This window comes from Carica papaya, chromosome 2 (assembly GCF_054855325.1).
Source record: "Carica papaya isolate Zhongbai chromosome 2, ASM5485532v1, whole genome shotgun sequence".
NCBI classification, from domain to species: Eukaryota; Viridiplantae; Streptophyta; class Magnoliopsida; order Brassicales; family Caricaceae; genus Carica; species Carica papaya.
Genome location: NC_142310.1, coordinates 3,432,929 through 3,452,792, shown reverse-complemented (window position 1 = coordinate 3,452,792; position 19,864 = coordinate 3,432,929). Strand labels below are relative to the sequence as shown.

The 19,864-nt window shown below is 30.3% G+C and overlaps 3 protein-coding genes across 4 annotated transcripts; 2 read left to right on the top strand and 1 right to left on the bottom strand.

Moving 5' to 3' along the window:
• Window positions 1-736: 736 nt before the first annotated feature.
• Window positions 737-4,257, top strand: LOC110819206 (Major facilitator superfamily protein). The gene is made up of 5 exons (XM_022048324.2): window positions 737-1,173; window positions 1,282-1,499; window positions 2,242-2,798; window positions 3,109-3,399; window positions 3,487-4,257. The coding sequence occupies exons 1-5, from the start codon at window positions 1,071-1,073 to the stop codon at window positions 4,082-4,084; spliced, it is 1,767 nt and encodes a 588-aa protein (XP_021904016.1). The 5' UTR covers window positions 737-1,070; the 3' UTR covers window positions 4,085-4,257.
• Window positions 4,258-9,499: 5,242 nt separating this feature from the next.
• PRX52 (Peroxidase superfamily protein) lies at window positions 9,500-11,512 on the top strand. Its single transcript, XM_022048325.2, has 4 exons — window positions 9,500-9,783; window positions 9,920-10,111; window positions 10,655-10,820; window positions 10,893-11,512. The coding sequence occupies exons 1-4, from the start codon at window positions 9,562-9,564 to the stop codon at window positions 11,282-11,284; spliced, it is 972 nt and encodes a 323-aa protein (XP_021904017.1). The 5' UTR covers window positions 9,500-9,561; the 3' UTR covers window positions 11,285-11,512.
• Window positions 11,513-13,988: 2,476 nt separating this feature from the next.
• On the bottom strand, window positions 13,989-15,599 carry LBD15 (LOB domain-containing protein 15). Of its 2 annotated transcripts, XM_088212761.1 has the most exons (4): window positions 15,488-15,599; window positions 15,079-15,130; window positions 14,736-14,988; window positions 13,989-14,589 (listed from the first exon to the last, which is right to left on the bottom strand). In XM_088212761.1, the coding sequence occupies exons 2-4, from the start codon at window positions 15,093-15,095 to the stop codon at window positions 14,158-14,160; spliced, it is 702 nt and encodes a 233-aa protein (XP_088068887.1). In that variant the 5' UTR covers window positions 15,096-15,130; window positions 15,488-15,599; the 3' UTR covers window positions 13,989-14,157. The 2 variants fall into 2 exon arrangements, with proteins under 2 accessions (XP_088068887.1, XP_021904167.1); XM_022048475.2 differs by lacking the exon at window positions 15,488-15,599 and having other exon boundaries at window positions 15,079-15,462.
• Window positions 15,600-19,864: the final 4,265 nt, after the last annotated feature.

Below are 19,864 nucleotides of genomic sequence, written 5' to 3'. Positions count from 1 at the left end.
AAGGGCATATCGGTCAGAAAGTGCCGTCGGTGGTGGCAGGTGGGCTACGGGCAGCTGACCACGGCGGCCTACATACTGCCGGAGGAAGTGCGTGCCACCGAACCATGATATTATATTATTTAAAAAATAAAAATAAATACATAAAACAAATTGTGGTAATTAAGAAATAAAAATTGTTTAATATTTTTCCGGGAGGAAAAAGACAGCACTGATTTAAATTGAAAAAGAATTATTTTGATTTTGCACTTTTTGTCTTAAATGAGTTTTGGTGTTTTATGGTATCTTCAACCCTTCATTTGAAATCGACCCACGAACATGATCACCAAAACTATAAAATCTTACAAAATTTTAATTCTAAGTGTAAGTAATAGCATTAGATATAAATAATAATAATAAATTATAATTTTTATTAGTTAAATATTTCTAATTCAGATAAAATATAAATTTTATTTAGTAAATTAAAATTTATATATTAATTAAAAAAATAAAATTCAATTAAGAAATGGTAAAATTTTTAATAGAAAATAAAAGAATTCTAAAATCTTATAGCTATATATTTTAAATAATAATAAATGGAAGTAAAATAATAAAAAACAAGAGTGGGAAAGATTTGCAAGTAGACTTGTTCGTAGAGCGGGTCGGGTCTCATTTTGATATAACGGACTGTTATTTACTGGCTTGACCCGACCCTATTACTTAATGGTTCACTTCCTTTATAAGAGGAGTCTGTCTACTTGCCACTCCCAAGTCAGACTCCTATTGACTCCCATACCAACTCAACCAAACCCTCATCTCTCTCTCTCTTTCTCTCTTCTATATGCATATTTATATATATGTAAGTATTATGTTGTGTCAATGAAGTATGGTGAGGTAAAGCTTTGCCCTGATGAAGCTAAAGCTTACCACCTCTACAAGTCTCTCTTAAGATTATTACACAACTAAATTATACGTACGTATAATATATTGTATTTATATATGTGCAACCAGTTTTTGATCTTTCAACTTCTTAACTAATCTTCCATTTCAAAATACTCATTCGTATATATATATATATATATATATATATATATATGGAAGAAAAAGGATACACCCAAGATGGCACCGTGGATATCCGAGGCCGCCCTGTTCTTGCTTCTAAAACTGGCAGATGGAAAGCCTGTGCTTTCCTTGTTGGTAATCTCTTTTCCCTTCTCAGCTTCTCTTCTTTTTTCTTTTCCAATATTTTATATATTTTACACTCTGAATTTGATCATATATATATATATATATATATAATTAAAGGGTATGAAGCATTTGAGAGGATGGCCTTCTATGGCATAGCATCAAACCTTGTGAATTACTTGACCACCCAACTCCATGAAGACACTGTCTCATCAGTCAGAAATGTTACCAACTGGTCTGGTTCAGTGTGGATCACTCCTATTCTTGGCGCCTACATAGCCGATTCTTACTTGGGTCGCTTCTGGACTTTCACTATCTCTTCTCTCATATATGTCCTGGTATATTATCTCATCATTAGATACGCATATATAGAATTGTATAATTAAGAGCTTAGTTGGGTATTTTTGTTGATCATGATGATCATCACTATGATTAAATTAATCTTCTTTAATGTTGCAAGTCCACCGTGCACACCATCTGTTTGGTTAATTTTCCAGAATACCCACTTGCAAAAAGGCCCGTTAGATTCTTCTTTAATTTTTGCCTAGGAACCACTTTTGTTATATTGCCTATCTACGTGGACTGTAATCACTATATAATTATTTATTAATTTTAATTAGCTGCAAAATTTTCCTCTCCACAAGCTTATAGCTTGTGACTTTCTTGTCATCAGGTCCACTTATGAGTACATGGATAAAACTGTACTCCTGTGGCACTCGCTCAATTTTCTGGGAAAATGAAATTTAATAGATTGGACAAGACTTTTGTTTTTGGACTCATCCATGAATACAAAAACAATATTGATTTATTATTATTAAATACATTTTTGTATGTACTCCTTAGTATTTGGAGAATTTGTGTCAGCATGATCATGAAACTGATTGTTTATATCATTGAACTGTTCTTACTTTATTCATTTGTGACATTGAACATGTAAATTAACATATGATTTGGATAATTCTTTTAGATGGGAGAGGGTTATGATTCAACTTGAGTCATCAAATCCATTTGAGTTACATTTTGTTAGCCAATATAATTTGTTTTGTAGTAATTAGTGATATTGCTGCAAACTAATTACAGGGTATGGTGTTGTTAACAATGGCGGTTTCGTTGAAATCTTTGAAGCCAACTTGTATGAATGGAGTCTGCAACAAGGCCAGTAAGCTGCAGATTTCATTCTTCTACACATCTCTATACATCATAGCAATAGGAGCAGGAGGCACAAAGCCTAACATCTCAACTTTTGGGGCAGACCAGTTTGATGATTTTAACCCAAGTGATAAAAAACTAAAGGTTTCATTCTTCAATTGGTGGATGTTCAGCTCTTTCCTGGGTGCATTGGTTGCCACAATAGGGCTTGTCTATATTCAAGAGAACTTGGGTTGGGGTTTAGGGTATGGTATCCCTACAGTAGGGCTGTTGTTATCTTTGTTTTTGTTCTATATTGGGACACCAATGTACAGGCACAAAGCTAGGAGCACCAAAAGTCCAGCAAGAGACCTTGTTCAAGTCCTTATCACTGCTTTCAGAAACCGGAAGCTCAGCCTCCCTGGCAACCCATCAGAGCTTCATGAGTTTGAGATCCAACAATACATTAGTACAGGAAAACGGCAAGTCCAACACACTCCAATGTTCCGGTGAGTAGCTTTCTGAGTCCAATATGTATAATAATGTAATTGAGGAAGTTGGAGTGAGAAAGAGGAGTAGCAATTTGAAATTACACTAATAGGCACAGAATCTAAACAATTTGATTCCTTGTGAGATAATTTGTGGAGTAGAATCTGAGGACATGGACCATAAAAGTTGAGTGCAGGGGGATTCAAAATTTTTCTAACTGGGTCTGGTGGCAGGGCAAGGATCCCAATGGATTGATGACCATAAAAATTTCTAAAGCATTTTCTTAGACCACATGTGCTATTGCTAAAGTGGAATGGTCCTATTTTTCAGGTTCTTGGACAAGGCTGCAATAAAGGAGAATAACAGAGTGTCAGAGAATAGTGGGTCAAACCCAGCCTGCACAGTGACTCAGGTGGAAGGCACTAAACTTGTTTTTGGAATGATGTTGATATGGGTAGTGACCCTGATCCCTAGCAGCATCTGGGCACAAATCAACACACTGTTTGTCAAACAAGGCACTACAATGGACAGGAGAATAGGCCCAGATTTCCAAGTCCCAGCAGCTTCTCTAGGTAGCTTTGTCACTCTCTCCATGCTCCTCTTTGTTCCCATGTATGACAGGTAATGAATCAATCCTCTCCCATTTATCTACAAATCTAATCTAATACTCTTTATCTAATCTAATCTAATTATGATTTGTCCTGTTAGGTTTTTTGTGCCCTTGATGCGCAAGAAAACAGGCAACCCAAGAGGGATAAGTCTCCTACAAAGACTTGCCATAGGGTATATGATCCAAGTCGCAGCTGTGGGCATTGCTTATTGTGTGGAAGTGAGGAGAATGCATGTGATTAAGGTACACCATGCCATGAACCCCAAGGACATTGTCCCCATGAACATTTTCTGGTTACTCCCTCAGTATGTTCTACTTGGGATAGCAGATGTTTTCAATGCAAGCGGTCTGCTTGAATTTTTCTATGATCAGTCACCACAAGACATGCAAAGCCTAGGTACAACTTTCTTCACAAGCGGTATCGGCATCGGAAACTTCTTGAACAGCTTTTTGGTTACAATGGTTGATAAAATTACAGGTATGGGTGGAAGAAAGAGTTGGATTGGAGATAATCTGAATGATTGTCATTTGGATTATTTCTATGCATTTCTTCTTCTCATATCTACACTGAATTTAGGAGGTTTCTTCTGGGCATCATCTAAATATATCTACAAGACTGAATTGGATCATAGTGAAGCTTTTACTCAAATGGATCTCAAACCCTTGGACACTACTACTCTTGGGTTACAAGTATGACACAGTAATGATCATTAACCTCTTGTAATTAGTAGTAATATGTATGTCTCTCAGCTTTTTTCCCCCTTGATTAATTCCCTGCCTGTTACACCCTGAAGGGTGTAATTAATTTCCCAACTAGTTATCACTTTCTCCATGTAGAGATCATGAATAAAATTACTTAATTTGCAGGACTTTTGTTTTTTTTCACTAATATGTATGTATACATATAAAAATATATTACTTATCACTAATATGTATATATTAATTTTTATTAGCAAACTATTATATGTTACAGAAATATAATACAATAATGATATCTGAAAAGTAAAACATATGGTTATAATCTTAAATTAATAATAATAATAATAATTTGAGGAATAAGTTAGTCCAAGAAATTAGGGGGAGACTGAGTTGTGCAGTTTATGGGCCCTAAAAGCCCACTAAGACTAAAATCTCTTTTTTATTTATTTATAAAGAATATGTACAATTAAATTATATATACAAATTATTTTTAAATAAGGATATACAGGGAACACAATTATCGATTCGAACTCATAATATTTTACAAAACAAATAACATATCAACCATTAAATTAAACAGTAATATATATATATATATATATATTCATAAATTGAACGATGTATAAATTATATTACGAAATAACTCGAATCTACAAACTCTTGTAAATGAAGGGACTTATCAATTAAACTTTAATTTTTTTAATAAAAAATGAATGTGTACTTTCATAATTAAGTTGTATAGACAAATTATTTTCAACCAAAGATATAATATATATATATACACACACAATCTAATTCGAACCCACAATCTTTTATAAAGAAATAAATATATTATTTATTAAATTAAACAATAATATCCATTTATAAATTAAATTACCCATAAACTGTGTCATTAATTAACTCAAGCTCGCGATTTCTTGTAGAGAAAAAAATATATTAATTAAACTCCGGTATTTTTTTAATAAAAAATATATATATTCATAAATTAATTTTAAACAAAGACACGTATAAAAATACAGTATGATTCGAATTTATAATATTTTGTTAAAAAATAAAAAAGTATGAATTATTCAATTAAATAGTAGTTGACATTATAATTTTTATAAGTTTAGTATTAGGTTTATTTATAAAGTAGGAGAATTTATCTTAAAGAAAGTCTAAAGGAGGAAACTTTAAGTATCTAGTACCACATGTATGTATGTATGTGTGTGTGTGTGTATGTATATATATATATATATATATATATAGTTTTAGTATTTTGTTTGTTTTGGGTTTTGACGATTTAATATCTATTACAATTTTCAATTGACAAGATTATTGTACAAAGAAAAATAGATTTAGTTGTTGTGAGTATATCTTCTACAATGCAATTTAAAGTCAATTAAATACACACAAGTCACAATTTGTATATATCATCATCCTCCAACAAAACTCACTTTGATCAACCCTGAAAACTACCTCTTCAACAAGAAGGAGAATTGGTCTTTGTTCTGTGTGTGTACTGACATAATGTATATAAATATATATATATATGTATATGTATATATGTCAAACATATTTGTCAACAGTAACTATAAAATTAACCTCTATCAACAATTTTAAACTTTTTAATTAGTAAATTCTTACGGAACAAAAAAAAAAAATCAAAACTAAGTAAATTCAGCTTAATCATCTTGCACATAATTGAAAATATATATATATATGTGTGTGTGTGTGTGTGTGTTTATATGTAATGTGTATATATGTTGTCTAGCACTATCTTTTGCTTAATGAAGGGGCAATATATATATGTGTGTGTGTGTGTGTGTGTGTGTATATATATATAGTCTCGATTATTATTAATATGACAGATGATTTTTCTTAATCTTGTTTTTTTTGTTCACTTATTTATTTATTTGGATATCGCACAAGTCATTGGTTGTTGAAATTTTGTCGTTGTTTACCAACCAAAGCGACTTCCTCATTTTCTTTTTTGTCTACTAGTTTAATTTTGAGTAATTTTAGTTTAATGCATGCGCATATGTTCTTCATCATTATATATATATATATATATGGCTAAATGCTACTAAGAACATATGTACATATATATATATATATATGATTTTGGCGTAAACAATTTTTACTAATATGGTGTGAAAATCAAAGAATTATGAAAAATTATACTTTGTCATGCAAAATAGGAAGTAATTAAATATAAATTAAAATTAAATGTCTATAAAATACTAAAAATAAGTAGTGTTTATTCTTTTCTAATTATATCCCATTTTGACTAAGCACTGATTTCATTGTTAAATATATTATATATGTTTATTAAAAGATATAAATTTAATTTATATAGTAAAAATAAGTCTTGATACGTGACTATCTCAAATATATGTATATATATATATAATTTTGAGGGATTTTAAAAATAATTAAAGATGGAGAAACAAGGAGCAAATAGCAATTGAGAATTGAAGAGTAGTGGTCCTATCAATTTTTATTGTAATGAAGTTGTTAACTAACTAATTAATTTAATTCCTAATTGGTTGAATTATGTGCTTAACTTCTAATTAAACATATTATATAATTTGAAGTCAAAGAATTATTAGTCCTCCTATAAACAATAGTAAATATGTCAAGCTTGTATTATTGTTTTGATATATTTTAACTTTATACTTTTAAATTTGAACTAAGTCACCCTTAGTTAGGATTATAAAGTTGCTACAATTGAGATTTAGGATTCGAAGGAAGAAGACGGGCTAGGAGAAAAAAATGATAAGAAGAAAAGGGGGCTTCGGGGATTAAAAAAAAAAATTATAATTTTTAATTTAACATAACAGATATATCATCGTTTACATACTTTAATTTTGATATATCATTAACTATGTATCATAAATATCATTAACTATGTATCATAAATTTAATAGCAAATAAGTAATCATTATAGTAAGACTGAATAATTAGAAATTTAAAAATATAAAATAAAAATAATAAGTGAACTTAGATTAAAACAACCAATAGTGTACGAGCTTATGATGATGAATATTCTCATAATTTTAAATGAGAATATATATTCGAGTCATATATTGTGCATTTTATATATTAAATTTATTCGTTTAAAACTTAAACTATGTTTGTTCTCTTTAAAAAAAATTGTGTTATTACTAGTGTATATATATATATATATATATATATATATATATATATATATGCATGTTTAATTATACATATAAATTTACATACATGCAAAGAAAAAAAATTCAAAATATTACAAAGACATAATTCAAAACATACCAATTAGATTATAACTTTATGTATTATCATGTAACACTTAAACAAATTTTTAAAATTTGTGGTTGCTTTGCTTTGCTACCAAACCCACCTAACACCCTACACCAATAAATTGGCTTAAATTTTAAATTAATTTATTTATTTATCAATCTTTTTAATGTGCTTTGAATGGTAAACGTATAAATCAACATAAAAAGCAAGAAATTAAACAAAATTACAAATAAATTAGCTTAAAAAACACACAAACACACACATATATTTATATATATATATATATATATTCAATGTCATCAATTAGCTTACATGAGATTTGATCATTTAACTAACTCAATTGACATGATTTGATTTTGATCCAAAGATGAAAGTGAGATGTTTAGTTGGACTTATAAACATGGAATTTTCAAAATAAGATCATAAACTTTTAGAATTTGGGAGTTGGACTTGGAGGAAGCAGCCTACGTGGAAACTCTTTATGATGCTACATACATACATACATACTTACATATATATATATATATATGAGTTAACTAGGTAGAAAGTACATTATATATATAGACTACCAAAACCAAGCTTGGAGTACATTGTACCATGCGTTGATTAACTAAAGGAATTAGTTTAGGTAGTAATTTTTATTTTTATTTTTTATATTTTGAATTTGATTACTATATGTAACATTTTGAAATTAGAAAGATTTTTAATTTTAATGTTACCATAGATATAATTTCAAAAAAGAAAATAAAAAATTAAAATATTTAAAAAATCATATAATATTGTAAATAATTAAATTAAATAAATAAAAAAAAACCTTATTTCCAAACATATTATATGAATACTTAATCTTATGATTAAATAAAAATAAATTATATCGAATCATACGATTTACTATTATAAAAATAGATTCGAGTGTAAAATATTACTGTTAATATAATTACGTAGCAAAAAAGTATTTATGTAAATAAACAAGAGTATTAGTAGATAGTTACAAAATAATTAACATGCATGCATCTCTGTCTCTAACAAAGAATTTACATCAACTTTTGAAATTACAAGCACCGGCCTTCTTTTTCACATTTCAATCGACAAGAACCTAACTTATCATGTCTATATATTATCTTCCATGTAATTTTTTAGGGTTTTTCATCAATTTAATTTATTAAATTAGCTATCAATGTGACTCTTTCTCTCTCTCTCGCTTGCTTGCTCTTCCCATCTTCGTCCTGTTTAATTTGTAGTCTTTCTAGAAGGTTGAAATTTATATGTGTACATATATATATATATATATATGTAGACACACATAGTTACTTGCATGCATGTCTGGTTTAGAATTTCAAACTCAATTAGATAAATCCAAGAAGATTGAACAAAATAATTTGTTAAACTCGAGTAATGAACTGTCCAAGCTCAAGTTACCGAGTAGATTAATTAATCATTGAAGTTCTGACTGTGAGTGTGTGAATGGAAGAAAAATGGAAGAATCAATCAACATGCACGGTAAGATAAGATTATTAACGCGTTCATGCCGCAAGTACTATCTGCTTGGCTGTAATTGACATAAACTGAGAAGAGTACTACCAGAAATATGTCTATATATATATATATAGGTATATATATTACTTTTCCTTTAAGGTTCTATTTTAATTCGTTTTAAGAACTTTCACCTCGGTTAACTTTGTCTTTGTCTTTGCCTTAACGTGTAAAATCACGTCTGCCTCCGGTTCCATCAAATCATGCATTAAGATTCTTAAATATTAATTGATTTAGTAATTGATAGCCACAGTTTTTGACAAAACTCTCATAAACATATATATATATATATCTACTTCAATTGACAATGTATTATTTACTCGGTTAAGAATTGTCTAAGCTTACAGCATCTTTCATCTGGGTATCTTTTAATAGCATAACTGTGTTCTCACTCTTAACGTATTTTCAAACCTTGCCTACTCACCAATCTTTCATTAATTATTCAGCTAAAATTTTCTCCATTTACTCAAAAAATAGTACATACGTTTTGATTAATCTATAACTCATGAAAAAATTCGCCATGCAACCCACATATAGTCTACGTGTTAGGTCACCTGTCAACCCTTAAGCCACCTCTCGCTCTCTCTCTCTATACATATATATATGTGTGTTCTACACTTAATTTCCAACACATCCAGATACACCGCAAACAATATTCCAAATTCTTAACTATATCAATGGCGACTTCTCTGTTTTCTAGGTCTATTTTGAGTTTGGCTCTGCTTGTTCTTGTTATGCTGACGGGAAGCACAACTGCTCAGCTCTCAACAAATTTTTACTCTCGTTCTTGTTCCAAACTCTTCCCCACTGTCAAATCCACCATGCAATCCGCCATCAACAGAGAAAAAAGAATCGGTGCCTCCATTCTTCGCTTGTTCTTCCATGACTGTTTTGTCAACGTATGAAAATATACCAAACCGAGTAGAACAAGATCTTTAACATTATAATTTCGTACTTTCCCAAGATATATATAAGCATGGCACGTGTATACACGTATAGATATACTGTAAAGATGTGTTTATTTATGAAATGCAGGGATGCGACGGGTCGATTCTACTTGACGACACATCCTCCTTCACCGGCGAGAAAAATGCAGCTCCCAATCGGAGATCGGCTCGTGGGTTCGAAGTGATCGATAACATCAAGTCGGCGGTGGAGAATGTGTGTCCTGGTGTGGTTTCATGTGCTGACATTTTGGCCATTGCTGCTAGAGACTCTGTTTCCATTGTAAGCTCCTCTGTTTTCTTGTATCTTCTCGTTAAAAGATTGGTATAGGTGGGTAATTATATATTATACTTAAGTATTGGAATTGTTGATATGACTTTGAATTTTGGTTTAATTAGTACTCTACTTATATTTTGGTTATGTTAAATATTCTCACTATTTTAGTCATACTAAATATCTAATATTTTGAGCCTATAATGTTTACAATATTATCAGATAATATAATTTTATTTTTTTATAATAAAAAACTTTTTTTTTGTTGGTAAACGTAGATATTTCTGTCAAACTACGTAAATTTTATATTTTTCGTTATTTTTTATTTTTTATTTTATCATATTCCGATCATATTAAATATTTTTAGTATTTTAATCGTATTAAAATCAATTGAAATTAATTTAATTTTTTTTAATTTTATTGGTAAATACACTCTCATTTTTTATAGTGTAAAACTTTTTGTATCTTTTTTTATTCTTTACATTATATGATTGTTAGCGTATTTGGGATAATCTTTTTATACAAAATTTTGATTGAAAAATAATTTAATAGCTTGAAGGACCAAAGTGGGAAGTCAAGGTAGGGAGAAGAGATGCAAGAACAGCAAGCCAATCCGCTGCAAACAGAAACATCCCTCCTCCAACTTCAAACCTAAACCAGCTTATCTCCAGTTTCAGCAACGTGGGTCTTTCCACCAGAGACATGGTTGCTCTCTCCGGTCAGTCCCCTTCTCTAAATTCCAACTTCTGCTTACCATTTGAGCTGCTTATTTATTAAGCTGCTTTTTCAGGGGCCCACACGATTGGACAAGCAAGGTGCACGAATTTCAGGGCTCGCATATACAACGAGACCAATATTGATTCTTCTTTCGCAACAACAAGACAAGGGAACTGTCCGAGGAGCTCTGGATCTGGAGATGATAACTTGGCGCCGCTTGACTTGCAGACTCCCACAGATTTTGACAACAACTATTTTCAGAATTTGATCAACAGGAAAGGCTTGCTCCATTCTGATCAGCAGCTTTTCAACGGCGGTTCTACTGATTCTCTGGTGCGCACCTATAGTAACAACCCCGGAGCCTTTAACTCTGATTTTGTTTCTGCCATGATCAAGATGGGAGATATCAAACCCCTCACGGGATCAAGGGGAGAGATCAGGAAGAATTGCAGGAGGGTGAATTAACTTTAAAATTTAAATGCTGGGTCATTGAGCTTCATTAAAAGAAAGAATAAGGTGGGTTTGTTTAGGCATATAGATACGTGGGTGGGTTTCAAGATTTATATATGTTTCCTGAGCAAGTTTCTTTTTTTCCTTTTCCTTTTCCTGTTTCTGGGAGGTCTTAAATATGTTTGCTAAGTAAAAAGGAAGGTTGGTTTTCTGGTTAATTAAATTTAAATGTATCTTCTTTAATCTTCGGGTTCATATTAATTACTGAGATGAACAAAGATTAAACTCTTTACCCAATTTCAAATCTCAATTGGGTCAAGCCTTGTTGGACCAGGTGGATCAGAAAAATTAATTGAACTTAATAATATGCTATTGGACTTGATTATTGGAACATGAATAGATTAATGATGGATTTAATCATATAAGCTTTTCAATTTGTTTTTAAGTAAAATTATCAATTGATTAATTACAATAACTAAAAATATAATTACAACTCAATTTAAAACTCACAATAAATTGATTGGTAAGCTTATATTAGAGAGGAAATATTTTGAATAAATTGAAAGAAGATTTTTAACTTATGAATAGATCTATATATGAATTATCTTCTACTCAACAGTGTATACATATGTGTGTGTGTGTGTGTGTGTGTATATATATATATATGTATATTACATATAGAATAACTTTTCATTTGGGTGATGAGTTGTATAGAGACAAATGCAAGATTCATGCCACCATTTCAAGCAACCATGACATAACACCAATTTCCATCAAATCCTCTAGGGATTCTAGATACCTAGTCTTACATCCCATCAATTTTACTTATACACTATAAACTATACATATATATTGTCAAATAATTGCAACTTGTACATATATATTATTAATATGTTATTTACTTTCGATATTTGAATTTGATCCTTATTTATAATTAAACATCGATCAATAGTCAAATATGTTATTACATCATAAGAAATTTAGGGTTCGTGCCAAAAATGCTCATGCAAGGCTAAAAGTAGTATATATATATATATATATATATATATATATAAACGTATGCATGGACACATGTAGAAAAATAAAATGAAAGAATTTCTGTTGAAGCTGAAATCCACACGCCAAGGAAACCTCAAAACATTGAGAGCATAAATATCATAGCTGGCTGCATCTATTGACCATTCAACCAATACACTCTCACCACATTGCTTCACAAAGTTCACCATGTACATATACATACACACACACACACACACACGTACACACATCTACCAAGATATACCCATTAATAATCAACCAGCTTGCTTGCATTTTACTTCTCCTACAATTTTTTTTTTACTAAATTCATATATTTATTAATAAAATAATATACATACATTAATTATAATTTAGTAAAAATAATTTTTTAAGTAAATAAACATGTAAGAGTAAAATTTAATTCAAGTCATAATTTTTTTTAAAAAAAAATAAACATATTAATTATTTAATTAAATGTTTGATATTCTAGCGCAAACTTTAATTACTTTTTTATTATCTCAAAATTTACCCATGCAATATTAATCAAATATGTTTATTGGATCCAAGAATAAAAAATAGTAAATATTAAAAATTATATAGGATATATATGTTTATATAAATAAATTTAAATTCTGAACTCGAGGTAATTGGGTTCCCATACAAGCTTGAGATTATTTAAAATCAAGCTTGAATTCAAATTTTAAACGAGATTTCATTAAGCTAAATTTATGTAATGAAATATTTAATTTGAATCGGATTGTATTTTTTAAAAAGATTAATGTTAAAATAATATTAATTTTTAAATAATCATTGTTAATATCATCTTAACGATAATATTAATCGAACACTAATTTCCTCTGTCTAATTAAATTAAAGTTAGGTCTAAATAAAATTATTTTAAAATTGAAAACTATTTAAAAATATTTTAAAGTATAATATCATACGAAATATAAATTAATTGAATTATAAGTATAGCCCGAGCTTGGTCCACTGAATCTAGCAAGCTCAACCGAAGACCATCATACACTGAGCACGTGAGACATGCTTACATAGCAATTACCTTGTACGCTAAAATTGGTCCTACTCGAGTCGATCAATATATATATATATATATATATATATATATATATATATATATATGGATGAGGGGTTGACCTAACTTACATTACTATGTAATTACTAAGTGACTGTTAGATTAAGTAGCAGCATAGAATCAAATAATTAATATATGTTCCTTAAATTTCGAATTCATAAGATTAATTGTTAACATTAATTTTTTCTTTCAATGGGTAAATTATATATACTTTTTTAAAAGACTGTAATTCTATGAACATTAACATGTAATGGCTCAAAAAAATGTTCATAAGTAATGTTATGAACATAAGGTTACCGTAATCTCCTCTGTAGATCATTTAATTTCTACACTCTACTTCATTTAAAAGAAGAAAATTCAATACACAAAGAGAATATATATATATATATAGACATAAAATTAACATATGTATACTAGCGACCTTTCAGCAATTAGAAACTTTTGATACTTCTAAAATAAATATCAGAAAGATAAAAAGAAGTAGAGAACAAGAAATTTCACAAGGAAAAAAGGAGAAGAAAGAAACATTTTAACCAACATCATATGTATATACATAACTATATATAAAGTAAGAAATAATTTTGAAGTGAGTAAAATCAAAAACAAAAATCCAATAAATTTATATATACCAGTCTTGAATTTTATCTCTTGATCCTTTTATTCCACTTGATTGATAATAATTATATATAGAGAAAATAAAAAAGAAAAGGGAAGATCATGATGAGATCTTTAGAGTTTAAATTAATTAACCCAGAATTTAGGTTTGAATAATTTAAATTTAGCCAAAGTAGGAAACATTTTCACTGGAAACCGGGCTGCTATAGCTTGTGGCAGTGGTTGGTTGGGTGTACATAGAAGAAGAAGAGGAAGCAGTAGGAGGAGATGGCGTCAAGGGTGCCACCGGCAGGACTTGTGCTGGTGGTGGTGGTGGTGCAGCCGCAATTGAAACAATCCCAGAAGGGAGCAAAGCTACATGATGATGATGATGATAAGAAGAAGAAGTAGATGCTATATTAATTATATTAGGTTCCCTATATTTGTATCTCAGTATCTCAGCTCTTACAGCATTTAGCTCAGCTTGTAAAGATTGAACTTGCTGCTGCAAAGCTGAAATTGCACCCATGCATCCGTAAACCGGATCTCTTAGCCTCACGTTAGCCTCGTACACTAGACTATTCGCCGTGTCTGCTCTCTGACTTTCTGGTACCTCCTACATTTATTAATTAAGCGATAAATAAAACATTAATTATAATATAAAAATATCTTTTAAGATTAATGGACATACCAAACATTACTATATTGTATATGCAAATTTGAATAAGAGGGATGTATGTATGTATGTATGTATATGTATACCATTAGCATCTTGGAGACGTTGCTGGCGCCGAAGACTTTATGGACGGAAGCAAACTTGTGGGGTTCATGAGGAGAGAAATAGGGAGAGAAGGGACATTCTTGAGCACACCTGCGTCTCAAAAGCTTGCAGGCTGCACATGGAGTTACTGTGTTTAGGGTTCCAGGAGGACCCAACATGTGTCTTCTTCCCATTAATTGACTTGCATGGTCTGCTTCTCTCTTGATCTTCTTCCCTATTTCATCAAATCTCTCCCTGATCCAAAATTAAATTAAACAAATTAACCAAGATGAACACCTGCTCAAGAAAATAAAAGACTTATATATGGTTGTTAATGGTTGTTACCTTTCTCTTGATGACATTGAATAGGCATGCTCTCAGAGGTATGGAGGTGAAGCTGCAGAGAGGTAGAGAGAGAGAGAGACAGAGAGAGAGATCAGAGAGAAGGGTTTGAGGAGAATAAGAAGAGAAGTTAGAGGAGGAGATGAGAAAGGAGAAGAGTGCTTAAAAGGCAAGAGATACTATGAAAGGGTAGTCCATTATACTTATAATATCATGAAAAGATATATACCACCAAACTAATTAAATAGACTCTCTCTTTCTCTCTCTCTCTCTCTCTCTATATATATATAATGTTAAATTACTGTGTATATAGTATATATATAGTACGCTGAAGAAGTTAATTATGTTTTGTTTGTCAGAGTCGGCTATAATTTGCAGAGAAATAAGAAGAAGATCTAAAGAAGATACTTACAGTCACTATATACTATATAGTCTATGATTTACGGATCTTACTTCAATGGAGATGAGCAGAGGAAGAGGCCAGAAATCAGAGGGTTAATGTTGCATATATATTGACATTTACAGCTCTTTTCATGGCTGCCCACGTGTGAGTCCCTTACATGTTTTGACTTTCGGAATCTAATTAAACCCACCACTTGACTCTATATATATATATATATATTATAACCAAGCTTGTTTACTGTGAGAGAACCATGTGCACTTTGCGGAGACCTAAATCTAAACCAACTTTTTATGTAATATATATATATATATATTATATAGCCAGTTTTTTTTTTTTTTAATTAAGTTAATGATCCAAATTAAAACAAAAAAAATTATAAACGTAGTAGGTTGTTTTGGAGGTGCGCATGTTAGTTTCTTGTCAAAATCAAGAAGCCATCTTTGATTAAAAAGACCATGTCTGGGATCTTGCTCCCAAAATTATATTCGCTAAATTAAATTAATATTCCCATCGCCGTGTACAATCCGCAATATATATATATATATAATTCATCAACATGCCATAATCAATTTCATATTATATATATATATATATATATATATATATATCTCAAACATTTCGCTAGCTTTGGTAGCATTCTGAATGACCTATACCAAGAAAAAGATTGAACAACTCTTTGGAGAAGTACATTTATTTGTGCTTTGTAGATAGCAACTTGATGGTATATATATATATATATATATATATATATATTAGGAATTTACAGTCGCACATGTGCTGATATTTCAGACACACCACCTACGACGTTTATATATATATATATATATATATATATGTATGTATCTAGGAACTTTACTTCACAGTACCACAAGAATCCTTTCACTTGTCAACCCTTCAATCTAACACTATTAGAAGAATTATTAGGCGTTTTGACAGAAATATATAAATTATTAGAATGAATATATACATATATATATATATATATTTGATATACTTTAAATTTTTATTTCATATTTTTATAAGAGTTTAAAGTAAACTAATTACAATATTATAGGATCAAACATTCAACTTAAATGTGTTGTTAAAGCACGTATGTAATAATTATTTTCAATTAACACACAAATATATATATATATATATATTACAATAACTTTACAACATAAATATATAAAATAATTAATAACATATCTATAATAAAATAATTAATAGAAAAAAGAGTAATTAAATTAGAATAATTATGGTCAAATATATTTTAAGGGTCAACAGACGCTCCCCAGTCCTCTGTTCAGTCTTCCCCAACCTAACCAGCTACCCAACTTTCATCTTCATTTAAATCATCTCTACAATACTTTTGACTATCTATACGAATATATATATATATATATATATCAATAAATTTCATAGTCTTCAAAACATCAGAAAAAATCTTGGATATATCAAAGGACATGCCTATATATATATGCACGCACACATTTTCAACATTTTATATACCAAACAAACATTCGTTATATATCTCCCCGTATATATATATATATACACGCTGTATCAATGTATATTCTGTGTGAACGGTCAAAACATATACATATATAATATGTTTTAATTTCAATTTTGTGAAATATAACAGAAATTCTACGTAGTAATTAGCTGTAGAAATACAAATTCCACGTGCTAATCAACCGTATACATGCGCATGTGTATTATATATATATATATATACACACACACGTATATCCATATTTATTAGTAATGGGCATGTTTGTGTATATATATATATCCACATTTGGTAGCAATCCATATTTACAATTTTATGTACACTATATTATAAAGATAACATGTATATTCAAGGGCGGTCAAACTAAAAACAGTAAATGAACTAAAAACTACATGAACATAGAGCAATACTTTCTAAGCTGTACTGTATAACAAATATATTATATATATATATATGTATGTATGTATCTCTGTGTGTGTGTGTGTGTCCAAGTCCACACGGGTCTCCATTTATCGTGATAATTTTGTTGTCATAGTAAAAGCGGCGCCAACATTTGACAATCTGTGCATTTTTATATTATCTGGTCTTCAAACTTCTAAGATCCCATGCATGTAGTTTAGATTTTCAATTTTTTTCTTTCTTTTCTGTTCGCTAATCTTCGGATATTAATTATTTATATAATTAAATTGATGGGTTTCATTTGCTAAAAAATTTATATTTTTAAAAAAGAAATGAGTCCGTTGCTTTCGAGCTTGAAATCTACAATTTTCTCGGGCCATTTCTACAACTTCACCCCAAATTTTCTCACAACCCAATCAAGTTTTAAGCCCAGCATTTTCTTCAATATTACATATTCTTGAAATTGGACATTGCAATGGAGTTTTGGATTCTGTAAATTGCGGTACAGTAGTTGTAAAAAGATCGAAAATGGTTTTAGGTTTTAGAGCTGTTAGGTTAATCCATGTTTAGTACAGAGGTGAGCAGAAAATTTTGATTCATTAATGGTTTTATCTTTGAATCAAAACTCACTGAGCTGATCAATGTGGTTTTCTTTAATCTCATCTATATTATTTATTATCTATGACAGATATAGTCTTGAATTCAATGTTCTAATCTTACTGTAACTTGAGTTGGTGGCTACTAAATTTAATGCATTTCTCTTAATTTATAAAAAAGATTGTTAATTCTTATTAATTTCTCTACAATTAATTTATATATTTTATTTAATTATAAATTTTATTAGAAATTAAAAATAATAATAATAATTAATTTACACTATATTAAGGTATCATAATTTGTTAAATATTATATTTAAATAATTATATCCATGTTAAATACAGAAAATCAAATCAAGAAAAAGGGTGGCAGCAATAAATGTGAGCACATGGTTAATTAATTAACAATGGTTTCCCATTAAGTACAAAGGTTTTAAATTTTCCCACCTCCCCATCCTCTGAAAATATAGTTAATTAAATTTCATCTAATAAATGACATAATTAATCAACCTAACCCAAAATCACAACCAGTAATTAATTAATTAACTAATTAATCAATTTAATTTAGTTATGGGTTTAAATTTTTGTTTATTTTCATTTGAAAATTATGTATTATAATTAATGTTGTGTATTACTGTTTAAAATATATTAATTTCTTCAACAAACGTATGGGCACGGACCAGGCAGTGACACCAAACAAGATATAATTAACTAATTAACACACCACGAATCTAGAGTGAAGATTCTACACGGCTTCAAAATTCTAAGAAAAAATAAAAATGATTAACAAACTAATTAATATTTCCTACTAATCAACCATTCAATACCTTGTTTAATTAAAACTTAACCTTGATCTTACATCATTCATGGCCGACAATGGAGAACACAGCATTATTCTTCATGCTACCTGATCTACGTCTACCATGAAAGCACAAAGTAGTATCGTGTTCTTTCCGGCGATCCTGACCATCACCGTGGTTAAATCTCAGTCCTGGACACGAAGGAACCCGACGTGGCCGCCGGCAGGACTCCCGGTTGGCTACTTTCCCGCTGTTATTCTTCGACCCGGACGACTGGTACGAGTAGTAGGAAGAGGAGGAAGATGAGGATGAGGAAGAAAACGACGACGTAGAATAAGAAAAAGAGGTGGACGAGAGAGTAGTATTGTTAGGGTTCTTGATCTTTAAGGTGGCGATAAGCTTGGAGAAGAGAGAGGCTAAAAGGGTTTGTTTATTGATAGACTGTTTTTGGATGGATTTGGAGTTGTAATAGGAAGGAGGAGGGGTGAGAGGAGGGAGCAAAACGGTGTCGGAGAAGAGAGAATGTTTAGGTGTACCTGGTTGTGACTCCCACATAAAGGGCACCGACACTGAGCCGCTATAGTAGACTCTTGAAGAAGAGTTGGCTCTTGAGTTTTCTTTAGTCACCAGTCTGGAGAAAAATTTCTCGTCTAGTTTCTTGGTTTGGTGAGATTGTTGATGATGAGATGTGATGGTGTTGGGAGATGAATTGGTACCAAAGCTTGAAGGCATATCTTCTTCTTCTTTGTGGTTTTAGGGTTTCCCCTGTTTCTCTCTTTGAGGTTCTCTGCTAAATCTTTGCTGCTGCTTTTTGCCAGGTATGAAAATATTCAAGAGCCGAAGTTGAAGCTTTTGTAAAGAACTAGAATCTGTCTCGTCTGGGTGAGAGTTCTTTGGCCAGCTACCCCAGTGGTTTACGGTTTAATTTAAGTCCCTTTAGCAACCATCATATATATATATATATATATATACATATATATATATATTAAATATATAAAATAATAACCATATGCACACACTTTGACACTTTGAAAGAATTTTATAACTCGGCCATGTTTATAGGTGGGACTGTATGGTATGAAAGCGGTTTTACTGTGTA